This window comes from Rhea americana, unplaced genomic scaffold (genome assembly GCF_003343005.1).
Source record: "Rhea americana isolate MKP2758 unplaced genomic scaffold, rheAme1 scaffold_23, whole genome shotgun sequence".
Classification (NCBI taxonomy): domain Eukaryota; kingdom Metazoa; phylum Chordata; class Aves; order Rheiformes; family Rheidae; genus Rhea; species Rhea americana.
In genome coordinates this window covers 5,295,043-5,314,644 of record NW_028186346.1, presented here as the reverse complement: position 1 = coordinate 5,314,644, position 19,602 = coordinate 5,295,043, and the positions used below count along the sequence as shown (strand labels likewise).

At 39.7% G+C, this 19,602-nt stretch overlaps 1 protein-coding gene across 4 annotated transcripts in view; it reads left to right on the top strand.

The window, feature by feature from the left end:
* Positions 1–66: 66 nt before the first annotated feature.
* The window catches only part of STK24 (serine/threonine kinase 24), a 66,220-nt gene continuing 46,684 nt past the window's right edge, over positions 67–19,602 (top strand). The window contains exons 1-2 of one of the 4 annotated variants that reach the window (XM_085305978.1): positions 67–333; positions 19,121–19,351. In XM_085305978.1, coding sequence (XP_085162104.1) covers positions 292–333; positions 19,121–19,351 — 273 coding nt within the window. In that variant the 5' untranslated portion in view covers positions 67–291. Of the gene's footprint in view, positions 334–19,120; positions 19,352–19,602 lie in introns of those variants that run through there. The other 3 variants (XM_085305981.1, XM_085305982.1, XM_085305979.1) reach the window with 3 other exon arrangements.

Below are 19,602 nucleotides of genomic sequence, written 5' to 3'. Positions count from 1 at the left end.
CCGCGCGACCGGACCAGTAACGGCCGCTCTGCGCGCGCGGGGGGTGGGGGAGGAGGAAGAGGAGGAGGAGGAGGGATGAGGAGGCCGCCGTTGCATCCGTGACGGAGCCAGAAGAGCCCGGGCTTGGGACGGCCCCTTTCCCACCGCCCGCGCACAGGCGCCGCTCGCACGGGGGAGGAAGGGAGAGAAGAAGAAAGAGGAGGAGGAGGAGGAGTGTGTGTGTGATGAGCTCAGCGCCGTCCCTTGGAGCCGCCTGAGCAGACCCGAGTCCCCCCACCCTCCGTCGCCGCCATGGCTCACTCCCCCGTGCAGACGGGCCTGCCGGGGATGCAGGTGAGGACGGACCGCCGTCGCCCAGCTCTGCCCGGCGCGGCTGCGGGGGCGAGGGGGCCCCCCTCCGCCCGCCCCAAGGGCAGGCACGGACACGCTCCCGCGGCGAGGCTGGGGGAGGGGAGCCCGGGCTCCATCCCCGCATCGTCCGCCGGGAGCCGGCGGGGGGAAGGGGGGAGAGGAGCGGCGTGAAGGGCGGGCGGGCGCGGTGCGGGGCTGCCCTCGGGCTGGGGGGACGGAGCGAGGGGGAAAACTGCCTCTTCACTCTGACTCGGGCTTGGGGGGGGGGAGGGGAGGAGCCGGATCTCGTAACCCCTGGAAACAAAATGTGCTGTCAGCACTTCGCGTAGCGAGGTCTCTGCTCGGTGAATCCCTCCCTTTCTCATTCCTTAATAGCCGCTGTTTTTGATGGAAGTGTGCGGAGGAGAGGCGTACTTATTCTCCCCACTCCATCCAGTAGTTCTGCCTCAGTGTTTTAATTCATAAAAACGAAACTTGTCTGTATGGACGGTCTTCAGCCCCATTATTTTTGACGTGGCTAGAAAAAACATGCTCTCCGTACGTAAAAACAGGGCCCGAAAATGTTGACCTTCAGCGCATGCTGCAGTGCCCATCTCCGTGGTACTGGCTTGTGGGGGTGCTGTCTGAGGTGGTTGTCAGGAGATTATATTCGGCTTCTGTGTTTGGCTGTAGGAGTTGGTTAGCTGTAGCTGTTATACAATGGGATGTACTGGTTTTGTGTTGTAACCGTATCTTTTTGATAACTAGTATGGTTTTCTGGTGACCACACTGGCTTTTCTTCCCCCCCCCCTTTTTTTTTTAATTCAAATACAATAACAAACTCCTGCCAGAAGAACCTTAAGGTCATTGGTATTTGCATGATATTGTAATGTTTTCCTTACTATTTGACACCTCCTTGTGCTCACATACTACCCCCCCCCCCACAGTACCCCAAAGAAACTTGTGAATGGGGCATAGAGTTTTTCTCAAATTATCTTCTGGGTGAGAAGTTTTTGTACTTCATTTGGTTTAAATACTGATATACTTTGGATCATTTTCCAATGAATAAAATCCTAATTCATGGATCTTCTATCCTTGCATAGCCCAAGGATTTGAATTTAAAATGTTACGTTTGTGTGTCATTTAAAACAATTACTGTATTTCCCACAGGATTTGAATTTAAAATGTTACGTTTGTGTGTCATTTAAAACAATTACTGTATTTCCCACAAATTGAGGGGAAAATGGACAAGCAATAGTTAAGAGTCAGTTTGAAGTGATGTATATTGCCACTTGCATAATATCTTTTTCCTCTTCAAATTCTTTGTACTCTTTACTTTTCCTTCTACCCTGGAGAGTTCTCAGCTTCTGTGTACACTGCAAAGCTATTCATCTGCAAACATCCTCAAAATCACCCTTTATGTATTATTTGAAATATGTAGTCATTTTTAAAAGAGGAAATTAAATGGAAAATAAACGATTTAAATGTTCTAAAGTTTGAATCATAGAAGCAATGAGGAAAATGTGTTTCCTGAGAAACTAAAGTAACATGTTAAATGGTTRTGCCAATGCTCAGGCGTGTAGTACTGGATGCCATGTGAGTATGTCGGCCCTCACTCTGAACTTCTAAGTGTCACTGTGTTGGGTGTTCAAGTTCACCTTCTAAATGCAAGAAGTTTGCTGATCTCCAAAGAAAGGGAAGTAACAATTTGTTGCTATGGGTAGGGCTAGATTAATGTTGCATTGTTTTTAGACTTAGGAGTATTTTGGAACCAATAGCACTTTTTTTTTTKGACAAACAGAACCTGTAATATTTTTGTATTAAAAGTTTGGATTTGATGATGTTGGGGAATAAAGTTTGCGTGCAGTGTCTATATATGTGATTGCGTGATCTCTCAAAAGACTGCATTTTCTTGGCTTATTATTTATTATTTAATTTGTAATACTGTTAGCTGTTCTAAGTAGATAGATATTCCATGATTTTGGGGGGTTAGCCCGTATAATTTAGGGGGTTATTTAAAATATTTTTATTCAGTATAGTATTTTTCTCRTGAATTTTTACTGTATTATTATGAATGAGTTATTGAGTGTTTATGAACATTAACAACTATATAAAAGCAACAAAACCTGCAGATAGGTAGATGTGTAAAAGTTTAAGGTCAGTAATGTGAAAACTACTTGTTAATTTTCTTGCCCTATTCAAAATGTCTAGATCTGTTCCCACTCTGCTAGAGTATATAGCAATTTTATAGTGCTTGGTTTTCAGTACATGATTAACTTTATTTGCAGATAAGTGCTCAAACTGTGTACAGTAAGGTACATATAATTTGTCACATCTACTTAAATAAAGCAAAGTTTATGGTTTGTGACTTTTCATTATGTAGCAGAGAGAGGAATAGAATTCATTTCTCTGGAATATACTTAAATTGCCTAAATCACAGGAATGTCTTTGCTTTCTCTACTGTGATCCCTCCTCACCACCTGCTGGATTTTGCAATAAAAGCTGTAAGCAATGTCAACGACAAGTTATACAACTTTCTGWGATGTTTTTTTGGTGTGTTTACGTAAGAGGGCAATCAGTATCCTAGTGTAAACAAGAGTAACTTCTTGACCCCCTAAAAAATCACATGCTGGGACAATGCTTTGTTATGCTGTTTGACCTGGGCAGAGTAGTGCATAAACAGAATAGAAGAATGAAAGATTAATGTATTTCTTTCTGAACAAATACGTGATCAGTGCTTAAAAGGCAATGCATAAAAAGTGAGTAGGTATACAGTAAGCCAAAGGAGGAAATGTAGGATGGTGCTAGAAGATTGTCAAAACCTGAGATTCACCTGTGAAATGGGCATGTTTAAACCTGAATTGAAACAGAGTTGGGTTTTGACCTAAATTTTTATCCATGTAAATAAATTTGAACTCAAAGCATGTTCTGTCTTTGTATTAATGGCTTTGTATGTGTAGAAAGGAGTTTGAATGTGTGGCATGAAGGTGTACCATTAGTAAACTGAATATGTGTTGTCCTCATCTTTTCGTTTCACCACTGACCTGTGAAAAATGCTTGTTTGTCTGAAATGCATGAGATTTCTGTAAGGCTGGCTCAAATAAAAATTGTGTGACCTTTAAAAGTGTTTTTTTGGGCTGGCCTGCAGTTCAAGGCCATAGTAAGCTTCTATAGCTTCTGTATGGAGCTATTCTAAATAACAAAATATTATCTAAGTTTATGGTAAGAGTACTTAGTGAACTGTAATATATTTTGAAGCTTATAAGGATGTATTGGACCAAAAAGCTCAGGAAACACAGGTTAGCAGAGGAAAGCTTGAGGAATGAAGCTGCAGAACACAGTATTGTGGTACATCAAGCTGTCAGATATGTGGCAGCAGCCACATAATGTAATCTTCAACAATAAAATGCTAAAATTAGTAGTGGTAAATRTCTTTTTCTTCCCTTTCCTCAATTTAACAGATTTTTGGGTTAAGTCATGTTTGATTTGTTTGTGCTTTTATTTTCCTGAAGTTTTAGAACTAGAAAAACAGTTGGGCATTTTTATCCTGTTGTGTGGAATAGATTTTATTAGCTTGCTTTAAATATGAACTAAATATTATGGTGGTAATAATAATAATAAGACTACTTAAAATTCCTCTTGAGGAAAGATAAATGGCTATACCAACTTTAGATAGCAGAGAAGTGAGAAAAGCCACATGGAGGTTTTCCCTTTTGGTRGTTAGTTGTGTTCAGGCAGTAAGGTGCCACAACTAGATAGTTTTTAAATTCCATCATCTTTAAACTAAAAATTCTTGTATGTGATATTTTTTTTTTCTCTTTTTCTTCCTCCCTTTCCAGTTTTGGTAACAATAATAATGTTTTTGTGGCAATTGATTCGTTCTTCATSTCTTCCAGCACAAGAGCTAAGAGGCATCAAATAAAGCTAGCAGATGTCAGGAGTGGTTCTTCATCCAAAATGTAAAAAARGAATTGAAATTCACACCATCTTGCTGCAAGAAGTATTAATAGTTTGACTAGATTTAAGTGGCAATTTGACGAATTCATGGGAAATAAATMTGCTTCCTGGAAGAATATTTTGGGAAGTGCTGTTATTTACTTGCTTGTTGTTATACTCTTCCCTAGTTTTCTTTTGGCCAGTGTAGAAAACCACGTACTGGTCTACGTGAACCTTTGTTCTAATCTAGTGTGTCTGTTTTTCTGTTGTTGCGTATTACGTATATTACTGTCTTCCTTTTTATAATATATTCTCCTTAAAAGAAACTCTTGTAATTATCTTGTGTGGGAGCTCTGTGTGTTATTCTTYTTTCTTTGGTATTGGCAATTATTGAGTGGTTCATTCAAAGATACTARAAAGGTCACACAACCTCTGCTGCTTCTTACGCATCTCATCTGCAGCATGTGTGTAGATTACTTCTTCCTGCTTCTATTTTTTTTTTGAAAGTTTGTGCTCACTATTTATAGTTTAGTAAATACTGCACAGTAACTTTGATCACTTAATTGTTTGGTAGTTCCTTAGACTGTTGAGATCATGGCTCATCAGTTCTAAAATATCCAGGATGGTAGGGGAGATGTCAAGATTCTGTGGTGTATTACAAGCTTAGTCCTTGGGTGCAAGAGCAAAAGAGTTTTCATCTTTGTGAAGATGGAGTTGGCATCTTCTGGCTCTGCAGGTAAAATGCTATGTCAGGACTATACAATAGAAGTCTGGAATTGCTATGAAGAAGTCAACTGTTACCAACATTGGAACTGCTCATACTGGTAAATCAGCTACAGCAACTTCTACGAAATAGGTGAATAATGAGCTTTTTTTTCTTACACCTCCAAAATCTTTCTATTAAGCATCTGTGGATGTGTTAGAGTTGTTTTCCTCTAGATGCACTTCTGTGAAGGATTTCTTGGTGGTGTGATTTGCCTAACTTCCAAGGAAGTCACTGTTGCAGGATGAAGCTTCAATTTTGATAATGTTATTAAATCTCAGTGTTATTAATTCAGAGACTGTATAGTTAAAATGACAGCAGTAAAGCTTCTGCTTTCTTGRTATTTAGGCCTCTTTGTTCTTTTTTTCTGTGGCCTTTATAGGATCTTTTCCATTCTGATGAGACTAGCTGGTAACTAATACAAAGACTGCTCTGTCTTTGGGGTGAAGTTTGAGCTATTCAGTCGGTCACATTTTTGGATTAACCTTATCACCTGGTGAATAGCTGAAGGATTTATTAGGACATTTTCTGGAAAAAGGACAATCGTGAATCCTCTTTTTCCTGAATCTCTGTGTGAGGGTCTTTCAGCTCTTCTGTGATTCTGGAGCTATCCATTTTAGGCATGCTTTCCAGGCTGATATTTAGTTTTATGTGTTTATATATAAGTTTTTCTTGTGACCCATGAGGTAAGAAAAGTTACTGTTACTTTGGGAGGATGAGTGTGTAAAATCCAGTTTGGSATCTCTGCTCTGATATCAGTCACATCCAAGATAGTTGTTTGTTGTCACTTACCACATGAAGAATATCAGCATTCACTGTTCTGTCTTACTGTTGTCTCACTGATAATGTCAACAGATTCTGAACAAGAAAAAAGTGTTTCTCTCAGGTAGACTTTCTCAGCAGGCAAGCAGATATGGCCTGTAGCAGGTGTATCTTTTAGGTATCCTTATAAACCAGTCAGGTTAGTCAGATGTCATGACAAGGTCCCAGTTTAATTGTTGAGTAAGCCCCCTTTTAATCAACTGTTGTCATTGTTCCTGGAGAGACAAAAAGAACTGCTGATGAAGTACATGTATTTAAATACTGGAGCTTGTGTTATGAGTGGTATATAAGCCCTTGGCAGTGACTTTTACAAATGGTGGTGTTTTCTGTGTTTCTGAGATAGGAATTTAGTTACATTTTAAATATTATTTAAACCTTTTTCATGCTGCCTGTCTTGGGGGTAGGGTACCAAATACTGCTAAATAAAGTCAATATCGCATCTAATATCAAATACTGTATCCCATAATGATTTGATCCAGTGATTACTTTTGTTCTGATATACCTACCTACATGAGTGGAGCCCTGTTTAATTAACTGTAATTGTGTGTGGATAAAATGCTCATTGGTATGGATGTACCTATATAATCAAAACGTATTTTACCTGAACTCTTAATATTGAGGACTTTGAGTTCATCTGTATATGTGTGTTGATTAGGAGATCTGTTAATTATTACAGGCATAGGTATGGATCTGATAGTTAATAACAGAGATGATACAATGGGAAGCATCATTTTAATGTACTGAATGTTAGATATGGAAGGAAAACTTCTATAAATAAAGTATTTTTATTTCTTCTTCTCATAAAAAGAAAAAAAAATATGCTCCATGAGAGCAATGTTATTCTAGGATTTCCTAACTCATCATTAAAATGCTCTCCCTTTCCCTGTAGGCAAAGACTATTTTTATGATGGCCTTCAGATTCTATACTCCATTTTTTCTCTTGCAGAGAAATTTGACTGTGAATGTAGCAATTTTATTCTGACAAAGTTGAAAACTCTCTTAAGCTGATGCATTTGGGTTCTATGCCTAAATGAGCTTTGTGCCATCATCAGTACAAGGCAATGATGGCATTCCCAAGTTGGCCCTTGCCAGCAGAATCTGTTTATTTTATTTTATTTTATTTTTTCCTTAAAGTGTATTTTAAGCTTTGGTATATTATTTGAAACCAAATTCATATTTAGGATGCTTAGGTCTAAAATCAGGTTAATGTAGTTTACTTTTGAAGAGATGTATTGAATAGAYGGTCTTTATTAGTGGAATGACCTTCATATTCTAGTTCTTACTTTGTTTACTGGAACTATCTATACATGGAATCATTCCCTCTTAGTGAACAAGAAGAGATCTGAGAATAATTAAATGTGTATGTTACACAAGCATCACACTGTTCTATGTGTTATTTGTATATTAGTATAATAAAAAACTTGTAACATTGTACATTAGATAGCTTTCTGAATCCAAAATATTATAGTTTTAAGTTGTGGCTTTTGTGGGGGACTTCTGACCCAAGAAATTATATTAGTTCACTGGGAATTTAGAAACATGTTTTGGAGATCCATATCATTCCTTATTAAGATACTCAATTTATTGTTAATTTTTTCCACTGGTTGCGTTTCTTTCCCAGAAAGAATAATCTGGTTATGGTAGTGTATGTCCTAAATGAATAACAATACTATCGAAGATAGAAAATGACGAATGTGAAATATGTGTGTTTTAAGAATAAAAGTATGTAATAATCACTGTTGGCTTTTTTTGATTTTTGGCGAATTACCAGTGAATTAACTGGATCATTAGTCTTATGCCTTGATAGTACAGACAAATTCTTTCACACTGGTCTTGGCACCCTTTGTTAAATTGGTTGTTGCTCTTTGTCGTAAGTATAAGATGGCTATCCTAGCTAAGCTGAATTTATATTATTATCTACATATAGAAGTAGAAGTTAGTTCCCTTTGGTTCAAATGTTAAAGCTTTAGTCTTGTTTTGTTTTGTTTTTTTTAATTTAAAACCCATTAGTACTTATTTTGCTTGAAGAATCAGCCACTTCATTCAATCTGCTCATTGTCAGCATTTCCTTTTAGTTGATCTGCTTTCATTTACATATTCTTCATTTCTTTATTTTTCGTGTTTGTATAAAAATCCCAGACTATAAATCCAAGGGCTTAATATATTGGGTCCTCTTGAGTTAACAGCCAGCTCTTAGAAAATGTAGATAGGGCTTGATACAATTGAGTAAAACTGAGCAATTTATCTTCTGCATTCCGCCTCTCTCATATTTCAGTTTCGCACCAACTACAGGAAGTTGTACTGTTTATTTTATCAGTTATTCATATATGTGTGTGCGTATCTCTCTCTGAAAGGAAAACTGTTACTGACTTCACAGGAAATGTAGGTGCTAGGGAGCAACAATTTGGGCTTCCCTTTCCTGGAAGTAGTTGTCCCTGATGTTTTGAAACTCTTTCATTTAAGCATATGTTTTATGTTTTTGTTCTGTTTTTGTTATTTCTCTTCAGTAGTCCAGGCTCTGTGAGAGGTCTAAATGAACTGATTTTGTGCATTTTAACTGATTTAAAATATATTGCTAATGCCACTGCTTGTGCAGCTATCTCTGTGGAGGTAAAAGTAGAAATTAAAGCTGCTTAATACTTGCCTCTTTTGAGGTGAATGGGTTAAAAATCTTCTTTGAGAGATTGTTAATGATGATATAGGAAAACATTTATAGTGCTGCTTCTAAAATAGAATGCTGTGTGAAGAATGGTGACATCAAACATGCTAGCTGTTTCCGTTTGACTGGCTTTCAGGCTTGAATACCTCTTGGTACTTGAGAAAATGGTTTGTATAACTTGTCTGCTAGATTTCTGTTGGCTGGTCTTTGTATAAGTTAATTTAAAATAAAGGAACAGTATACATCCACAGTGCCTGTTTTGAAAAGAGATTTGTGTGTTTGTGTACTGTATTTGTTATGTGCCTGAAAATAAATATAAAATAGTGTTATTCTTGCTGATGTTAAATAATGCTTAGTCCCCTCAGAAAGAAATAATGGAGTATGTTATATCAGTTCTGCTCCTGTGAGTAATTGCTGAACTRCTCTGGGCTACTCTTTCTCCCTATCAGTTTGTAAGATTAGGCTAATTGCTAACATGTTTCAGTTAAACTAGTCCTTACTAAGAGGAGATAAACTGAAAGTTCTGACACTAAAAACCAGTATTTCTAGTTAACCGTATTTACAATTTCAACCTATAGTATTACTTGAGTTAAAAGAATTCCATGAGTTAAATTCCCATTGGTTGTAATCTGAATAAATATTGTGAGGAACTCTTTGCCTTTCTATGAACTTATTTTGTCTCTATTTTCTTACTGTAACACTAGGTTGATTTTATTCTCTTTTTTATTCCATTCGAATCTTTGGCAATGTAAATAATTCTTGGTGTGGTAGGAATAATGTATCACAGAATAGTTGAAGTATTAATGGGCCCAGGGAGAGCATGTGGTCCATTGCCCTATGCAAAGCAGAGTAAACTAGAACAGGTTGCTCAGGACTGTACACCAATTAACGCAGCAAGGAGAATAAACAGGAGGAACTGGAGATCTGTGTGCGGTCACAGGGCCATGATCTCATTGCAATCACGGAGACATGGTGGGATAGCTCACATGACTGGAACACTGTCATGGATGCCTATGTGCTTTTTAGGAAAGACAAGCCAGGAGGGCGAGGTGGTGGAGTTGCTCCTTATGTGAGAGAGCAACGGGAATGCATCAGGCTCTGCCTAGGGTGGAGGAGGAGGCAGTTGAATGCTTATGGGTGAAGAGCAAAGGACAGGCTAACGTGGGGGTACTGTTGTGGGGGGTCTACTACAGGTCATGTGACCGGGAAGAGGAAGGTGATGAGACCTTCTGCAGACAGCTRGAAGTAACCTCAGGATCACAGGCCCTGGTTCTCCTGGGGGACTTCAGCCACCCTGACATCTGCTGGAGGGACTACACAGCAAGGCACAAACAGTCGAGGAGGCTCCTGCAGTGCATTGATGATAACTTCTTGTCACAAATGGTGGAGGAGCCACTGAGGAARGGTGTCCTGCTGGACCTTGTCCTTACCAACAGAGAGGGACTGGTTGGAGAGGTGAAGGTTGGGGGCAGCCTTGGCTGCAGTGACCACGAGATGGTGGAGTTCAGGATCCTGCAGGAAAGAAGTAAGGCAACAAGCAGGATTGCAACCCTGGATTTCAGGAGAGCGGCCTTTGGGCTCTTCAGAGACCTACTTGGTGGAGTCTCMTGGGTTAAGGCCCTAGAAGGAAAGGGGGTCCAGGACAACTGGCTAGTATTCAAACATCATGTCCTCCAAGCTCAAGAGYRGYGCATCCCTATGAGTAAGAAGTGCAGCRAGAGGGGCAGGAGACCTGCATGGATAAGCAAGGAGCTACTAACAGAACTCCAACAGAAGAAGAATCATAGAATCATAAAATTGGTAAGGTTGGAAGGGACCTCTGGAGATCATCTAGTCCAAACCCCCTTGAGCAGGGGCTCAAGCACGGTCACCTAGAACATGTTAGACAGAGTTGTGTCCAGGTGGGCCTTGAATATCTCCAGAGAAGGAGACTCCACAGCCTCTCTGGGCAACCTGTGCCAGTGCTCTGTCACTCTCACAGGGAAGAAATTCTCCCTCACCTTCAGGCGGAACTTTCTGTGGTTCATTATTTGCCCCTTGCCTCTTGTCCTGTCACACGGGACAACTGAAAAGAGTTTGTCTCCTCCCTTCAGGTATTTATAGACATTGATAAGATCCCCCCTCAGTCTTCTCTTCCCCAGGCTGAAGASGCCCAGCTCTCGCAGCYGTTCCTCATAGGGCAGATGCTGCAGCCCTCTGATTGTCTTTGTAGCCCTAYGCTGGACTCTCTCCAGTAGCTCTGTGTCTCTCTTGAGGATTATAAGAATGCAGTCAGAGTATATAGAGATGCGGTGAGGAAGGCTTCCCAGTTGGAATTCAGTCTGGCAAGGGATGTTAAGGACAACAGGAAGGGCTTCTTGTTCAAATACATCAGTAGTAAGAAGAAGAGTGGGGAAAATGTGGGCCTGCTACTGAATGGGGCAGGGGCCCTGGTGACAAGGGATACAGAGAAGGCAGAATTACTGAATGCCTTCTTTGCTTCAGTCTTCACTGCTGAGGGCAGCCCTCATGAATCTCAAAGTGTGGACGTGAGGGAGAAGGTCTGGAGAAAAGAAGACTCCTTTGGTTGAGGAGGATAGGATTAGAGATCATCTGGGCAAGCCTGACGTCCACAAATCCATGGGCCCAGATGGGATACACCCATGGGTACTGAGGGAGCTGGCAGATATTGTTGCCAAGCYGCTCTCCCTCATCTTTGAAAGGTCCTGGAGAACTGGAGAGGTGCCTGAGGACTGGAAGAAAACCAATGTCACTCCAGCCTTCAAAAAGGGCAAGAAGGAGGACCCAGGCAACTATAGGCCGGTCAGCCTCACCTCCATCCCTGGAAAAGTGATGGGACAGCTCATTCTGAATGTCGTCTGCAGACATAAGGAGGAAAAGAAGGTGATCAGGAGTAGCCAGCATGGATTCGCCAAGGGGAAATCCTGCTTAACCAACATGATAACCAACCTGATAGCCTTCTGTGATGGCATGAGTGGCTGGGTAGATGAGGGGAGAGCAGTGGATGTTGTGTACCTTGACTTCAGCAAGGCTTTTGACACTGCCTCCGATAACATCTTCCTAGAGAAGCTCATGAAGTGTGGGTTAGATGAGTGGACAGTGAGGTGGATTGAGAAGTGGCTGAAAGGCAGAGCTCAGAGGGTCGTCATCAGTGGTGTGGAGTCTAGTTGGAGGCCTGTGTCTAGTGGAGTCCCCCAGGGCTCAGTACTGGATCCCATCCTGTTCAACTTCTTCATCAATGACCTGGACGAAGGGACAGAGTGCCTCCTCAGCAGGTTTGTTGATGACAGCAAGCTGGGAGGAACGGCAGATAAACCAGAGGGCTGTGCTGCCATTGAGAGAGCCCTGTTCAGGCTGGAGAGCTGGGTGGAGAGGAACCTCSTGAGGTTCAACAAGGGCAAGTGTGGAATCCTGCACCAAGGGAGAAGTAACCCTAGGCACCAGTACAGGGTGGGAGCTGACCTTCTGGAGAGCAGCTCTGCAGGGAAGGACCTGGGAGTGCTGGTGGATGAGAAGTTGACTATGAGCCAGCAATGTGCCCTTGTGGCCAAGAAGGCCAATGGTCTCCTGGGGTGCATTASGCAGAGTGTTGCCAGCAGGTCAGGGAAGGTGATCCTTCTATTTGCTGTGTTCCATCTTCTCAGAATCCTGAACTCCACCATTTCCTGGTTGTTGCAGCCAAGACTGCGCCTAACTTTCACATTTCCAACCAATTCTTCCTCCTTTATAAGAAGGAGTTCCATCTAGAAGTATTCCCTTGTTTAGTTCTTGATCACTTGTGTTGGAGGGTTCTTATCATTGCACTCCAGAAATCTTCTGGATTGCTTGTGCCCTCCTGTTTTGTCTCTCTGCAGATATCAGGGTCATGTCCTCTCGGGGGACCACAGCTTGCACACATGAGGCTTCTTCCATCTGTCTGAAGAAGGCCATGTCTACTTCTTGACCATGTGGTCTGCAGACACTCCCTAACAGCATTGCCCATGTTGGTCTGCCTGTTAATGCTGACCCATGAGCTCTCAAGTGTCTCATCATCTCTCCCTAGGCAAAACTCCAGGCATTCTGTGCCCTCTTAAATAAAAGGGCAACTCCCCCTCCTGGCCTTCTTGGCTGTCCTTTATGAAGAGCCTGTAGCTATCCATTGCAGTACTTCAGTTGTGTGAGCAATCYCTTCATGTCTTTCTGTGATCTCAGTGGGATTGCAGCCCTGCAACAGAATGCAGACCTCTGATTCCTCCTGCTTATTTGCCATCCTGCATGCATTAGTGCTCAGGGACTTGAGGGGAATTCAGTCATGCTGATTTCCTAGAAAAGGGAAGAGGGCTTCCTCCGTAGAGCTTGCTTTCTTCTTTGTACTTCCTTATTTGTGTGCATAATCTTGAGTTGGGGCTCATTCAGCTCTGTTTTACTGATTATAAGGTTTTGCTTGTGTGCGTCAACCTGCTACCTTTGCTTACCAGCTTGGTCTATCACTTCTTTATTTGATTGTGGGTCACTTCCCTCCCCTGTTGTTCCTAGTTTAAAGTTAATTTCACCAGGTTTCCCAGTGTGTTGGCAAAGATGCTTTTGCCCCTTGTGGTCATTGGATCCTGTCTCTTCTAGCAGTCCTTGATTCTGAAAGATGGTCTCATGGTCRTAAAAATCAGATCCCTTTTGTTGACACCAGCTATGCAAACAATTGTTGGCCCAGTCTTCCTTGAATCCTTCTCCCTCTGCAGGTAGGATTGAGGAGAAAATCAGCTGGACCCACATGCCCTTGACTTTCACCCCCAGAGCCATGTAGTCATGCTTGATAGACTCCAAGTCTCCCGTGGCTTTATCATTGGTGCCTACATGGAATAGTAACGGGGTAATGTCCAAGGGCTGGACAAACCTCAKCAGTTTCTCTACAACATCCTGGATCCAAGTCCCTGGCAAGCACCAAACTGCCTTAGACAGCAGATCAGGATGGGGGATAGGGGTCTCCATCCCCTGCAGGAGGGAGTCTTACAGCTATTACTCACCGCTTCCTCCTGGTGCTGTCATCAAATGTTTTGTGTACCCTCTATCTATTTTAAACAGACATATTTGTATATCTTTTGTTATATGATGCAAGTAGTACAAAAGTTTGGGTAAGAAGGTTGATACATCTTTCTGTAGAGTATAAAAATTGTTTCATTCCCTTATGTGGTAGTTACCCACTTAACTTAAGAAAAAGTCCAAATTTGATGAGTAATTTCTGATGGATATATGTGATATAGTCAATGTTATCTACTGTTGTCTGAAGCTCATTTTAGTAGGAGGTTGATGTTTGTTTTCTGAATGTAACACCTGATAATCATCATATGCTTCAACAGTGAAAAGACCTGTAGTAGTATCCTCAGAAGCAATGTTGTGCTTTCTTCTTCTTCTTTTTTTTTTTAATCTTTTGTTTCCGTCTGTTGAAACAAGTCTCAGTTTCTTGTTTAGAATGTGGAAGTGGGGTGACTTGTAGTTATGGGGCAAAGGAAGACMCGAGGAAAACAATTCCTCTAATTGAAGTGGCCATAAACTTCCTCTCTGATTTTGAGAGTCTTTAATTTTGTGCGATAAAATGCATTGACTCTGCTATTATACATAATGTAAATTATTAAGCTTCTGGTTAGCCATCTTAATATGGTTTATTTGTTTACAACTGTGTTTAGAGACAAAGGATTAAGCACTACATAGTAATGAAATATAAAGAAGAATAGTTGGACTCTGAAGTTCTACCTTGGACACAAATAATTTAAAACATATCGGCTGCTGAGGTTAGATCATAGACCTGTCTAGTCTAATGTTTTATCTTTGGTGTGGTCATTGCTGGATGTCTAAAAAAAGTGTAAGAATAGGGGACTTGTGATATTCCACAGCTTGTGATAAACTTTAAGGATTTCCAGAGTCAAAAGTGATTAACTTTATTTTTTGTTTGTTTTAGTTATTTTTTTCCATTRGTTTCTCCAGTCCTTAAGAAGTTTGGAGTTTGTCTGCAGCATCCTGTGGGAGTGTGTATCCAGGTTTATGTGCATGTGTGTGAGGAAGAGTGTATTTTGAACCTCTCCATGCTGACTCTTGAGAATGGTAGCAGATAGCTATAATATCAACAACCATGAGCCAGTTCACAGTGTGGCATTTTATATTCACCAGGAATCTCTGAATCTGTTAGAAATGGTGGTATTTTGGGCTTGATCTGGATAGAGAGTGAGGATTTCTTAAAAGAATTTCTGRTAGTGGTTTTGGGCTGAGTAACTGGAAACTGATTTGGTAAAATGGAAAGGTGTACAAAAGGAGACCTCGAATGATGATTGCCTATTTCAGAAAAGCAGACTGAGAAGTTAGAGATCTGTGAAAGAAATAARTTGTGCTAATAAGCTTGAGTACTCGAACATGGAGATGGCTTGTGATTCCTTTAAGTCAAAGAGGAAAAAAATGATAGAAAAGGATTAAAAAGCTAACTCAATGAATAACCCTTCATGAGCAGAGATTAGAAATAAGAACTGGAAAGAGATGGAGAAAATCAGAATGATTAGAAAATGATTGGCAATCATTTTGTTAAAGCCATGTCTTAGGTCAGAGTGAATACAGTTAGCAGTGCTTATTTAATCTGACTAGTTTGGATTTCAGTATCATTTTCTGCTGAACTATAGGGAACATTAATTCAAATAAGAATTAGAGATTCGTAAAAATAAGCCAGTCGTGTAGCASTGGCTATAAAGTAGAGTACTGACAGTTGATGTCAGAGTGGATAATATTGCTATTTTCTGCAGGATTGTTCTTGACTGTTGATGATTGGAAAGTGACCTTAGCACAAGAAAAGTCAATGCATGCTGTTAAAACTTGCTGATGACGCAAAATTTAAAGGCTTCCCTTATACACAGACGTATTAGGCCATTACTGAAGAACTAGATGACCTTGAGGATGTGAATCACCAAAAATAGCACCAAGTGCACAGTGTCAGAAGAAGGAAYCACTGCAAAGAGCTTTTGCAGTAGGCTGAGAGTTCATTATTTGGAAATGCAGAGAATTAGGAAGAGGTAGATTCCAGAATTTGTTTCTGTTTGTGTTTTGTGACATAGCTTGAAGGAAATGTTTTAGTGGTAGAGCATCTAGCACCTTATCAAACAAGATGATTAACATTACRCTTTTGCAGCAGCTTATTCTGCAGCTGGCAGCCATATTTGGACTGCTAAGTTAGAGGAAGGCTCTTTTATCAGTTCCCTTAATTCTAATATTAGCTGGAAAATGCTATATGCTTAATAAAAACTTGCATAGAGTCAGCAAAACAGTACTGGCAGAATCTATGGAAAATATTTTTCTTGTGTTCTATACAGCCATATAGAAAGACTAGTTTTGAAGCTGTTTATTTTGGTTCTGTTGGAAGTCTTTACAAAAACAAAACAACAATTGAGGAGAAACCTTTAAGGTGTTATCTTGGAAAAATAAATAGGAATCAGTTGCTCATATAACTGTGAATTCAAGTAGTGCATTATGAATCTGGAGGCCCAAACTATCCATGTCTGAAATAGGACAGATGATCAGAGAGACTGGTAGTTTTCCAGAAACATAGTTACCAGAAGTTCAAGGCTCGCACTTCGAACACCTTTCCTGTGAAGAGAATTTTGCCCTTCTCACAGCGCRGTAGAGATCTCTTGTAAACAGCTACTACATCTTGTTGCTCAGAAGAAAGTTCAGGAGCAATATCTTTTTAGATTTTAAAATTAAATGATTTTACAAAAGTTCAGATTTGGGAAGGAAAAGAACAATATTAAGATCAGATATTATTGTACCAGTCATTTTGCAAAACTGCTACAAAATGTTGATTAAAAAAAAATAGTCATATAGGAACAGTTCTTTCCTGATTCCCAGGACATCCAGGAACAGTCTTGTCTGCTTCTTTGGAATTATTAACACAAAATGACTGGGAAATAAGTGTGCTGCGGTTATTTATAAAATCATCAATCTAACACTAGAATCTAGAGTGCTTGATACTTTTTAAAAGAAAATATACACACAAACAAAACCCTCCAAAGCCAAAAAAACTGTAAGTTCTGCAAATCTTTGAAGATTGTGGTGCAATGAAGTAATGGGCCTTAATATATGACTATAATAGGTTTTTCAAGGATTCAGGGAAAAGGGAGACAAGGGAACGAGTACATACGGCCCACAGAAAAAGAGCTGCTGGAAAGTAGCCCTCTTGCTCTTCTAATTTTTTTTTCCTATGAACATTTATTGTACACTGAGGTTCTAAGCAGTGCTGTYTTTTTTAGTTTCTCTGGAGGTGGAACACAGAATTTTTCAGGCAGCTGTGGCTGGGATCAGTTTGTAATTTACCCAGATGCCTTTGTAATGATGTAATGCTTAGATTCCTGTGGCTAGTGAATGGAACTAGAAGGCCTATGTGGATGGATTAGGCATCCACAGCAGCTCTTTGCAGCCATATCATCTCAAATTCTAGCATGGTATATATGAATGCATAGATCARTAATTGTCTTTCTCAACGGGAAAAAAAATCTGATGTAATTATTATGTTTTTTTTTAATTGATCAAGAATTCTGAGATATGTCCATGTTTTGAATGTTGRTAAAGGAGCATTCTGTGAGATATGCAGACAAACTACTACAACACTGCTAGATTTAGTGCCTGGTTTTTGTACRCTTACTCTCTTATGAATGATACTCCTGGAAGTTCCAGGAAAGGTTACTATGTGGATAAAGAAAACTTTATTTATTGGAAAGCGTGAAATGCCCTGGCTTGGTTTCCAAGTGGGAGATACATTAGCTTGCTATACTATATAATTCTGGTTACATTACAATTAAAGGAGGGACAAATTTGTTTTGGTGGAAGGGAATTGAGTCTGTTGATGGCTTGGCTGTTCTCTGTAATGGTAAAAGGGCAGTGAAACCATGTGTCATTTTGTTTCCTGGATTTGACTTTGGACAGTTGATGTTTGGTAAGACTTAAATCAGGAGGAACTCCTTGGGGCTGTGAAATCTTAAAGTATGCTTAGAARAGTCTTTTTCTTAGGATTGATCTCACTGGAGATCTGTTCTTGGAATGACATCTGAAAACTGTGATCTCTTACAGCTTACTTTAAAGTATTAGAAGTGGCAGTGTACTTGGATATTTTGAAGGTCAGATAGCTTGTGACTGCCTGAGTCCAGACATCAATCCACTAACTTCTTCAGGCCTTTACACCTTTATAGGTGGTCTTGGTTCTGTCAGCATGTGGCAAAAAWTGTAATTTACCTGTGAAATATATATTCTTCATAGCTTTAGACAAACTATTTAAAGTCTCTTCTAAAATATCTGCCCCTTGAGGCTGTGACAATTAATTATGTAACCTTTCACATGGGAGAGCAGAAATAGATATAAGTATAGATGGGAGATGCTTTATACACTGTACTTAGTTACTAAAGAGAAAATGTCAATACTATGCTCATCTATGGTAACTTACAAATTTTCTTTCCCCATTTATTTTTCTACGAAATTTGGCTAAATAGTATAAACTGTTTGGGTTTATGCTTGTTTAGACATTACTGATTTCTTTCTCGTGTGAACTTTCTTCTCTACAAGCAAGGTATTTTCATGCTCGCTAACATGGAGCTCATCATCTTAAGTAGTAACAAACTTTCTTTAGGGTGTTTGTTTTATTTCTGGAGGGAAAGAGTGTAAGAGTGTAATTTATATACTTTTTAAATTAGCTATAAAGACWCCTTACTGTTAGACGAAAAAGGTACACAATGCAACTCATATCTRTGTACTAAAAGTGAGAAGTCTAAGAACACTAGTAGCCAACTGATTTGATAGTGGAAAAAAAGTACTGTGGTAGAGTAGATGGGGTTCAAAAGTCTCGTATTGCTGTTTGGGATGGCGCATTTAGGCAAGTGCTCATAGTTTTCATGTGACTCAGTTCAAATGAAGATATCCCCCCCCCCTTTTTTTTTAAGGGGTGTTTAAAGTGTGAGTTTACCTAACTGGGAAAGGAAAAGGAAYGAGGAAAGAAAAATCTTGCTCCAGAAAATCTTGGGGTCAGGTGTCTGAAGGAAGCATGGCAGTACATTCAGATGATCCTTAGTAGGAGAAAATTGAGGAGGATTGCTTGACATGGCAAGCAAAAGGTTTTTGCACTGAAGGGTAAGAACAAAATCCTTAAGAAGAGGTATGAGGAAAATACCAAGGACTAGAACCCTTGCTTTGAGGAGGAATCATTTTCAAGAGAAAAGAGTGGAGAAAAGCTTGCTTTTGTTAGTTGTGATATATGACCTATTTTTGTTTTAATAGAAATTAAATCATAGTAAGGCGCTTTCATTTTCARTGCTTAGTTGCAGCTTGCTGGCCAAGGAGAAATTGAGACAGMAGCACTGTCTGATGCCAGATAGCGTAAATTCCTGTCACAGAGACCATGATAAATTTGCACTTTAAAATACAGAGAAGGATAATGTTATAGTGTGTGCAGATGAGGTATGTAGGAAGAACATGTTAAGTATGGAGGTGGAAAAAGAGTAGCTGGATAAATAGTATGATGTAGAATCTGAAGTGTCTTCTGCCCTTAAAAATGTTGCATTTCATTTTAATGTTGAAAATACTAAGTAACTTTTCTCTTACATTTTTAACAGACTCTAAAGGCAGATCCGGAAGAACTATTTACAAAACTGGAAAAAATTGGTAAAGGCTCTTTTGGTGAAGTTTTTAAAGGAATTGACAATCGGACTCAGAAAGTGATTGCTATAAAAATTATTGATCTGGAAGAAGCAGAAGATGAAATAGAAGACATTCAACAGGAAATCACAGTGCTGAGTCAGTGTGACAGTCCATATGTAACAAAATATTATGGATCCTATTTAAAGGTAAGATACTCATAGCTGATGGTGCTTTGTTTTTATAACTAACTTTTTCTAAGTCATCCACATTTACCTGTTTTCATGAGCAAGGTTATGATTCAGAATTCATTTGAATAAAAATGAAGTAGTTGACAGAACTGAGTATGTCTTTTGCTATTTCTGTACAAAAAGAAATTCATTTGAATAATACCAACTTGCTCTTTCTGAGTAATAATTCAGATTCTCCTGATATTAACAGAATGTAACTCCTTAATTGC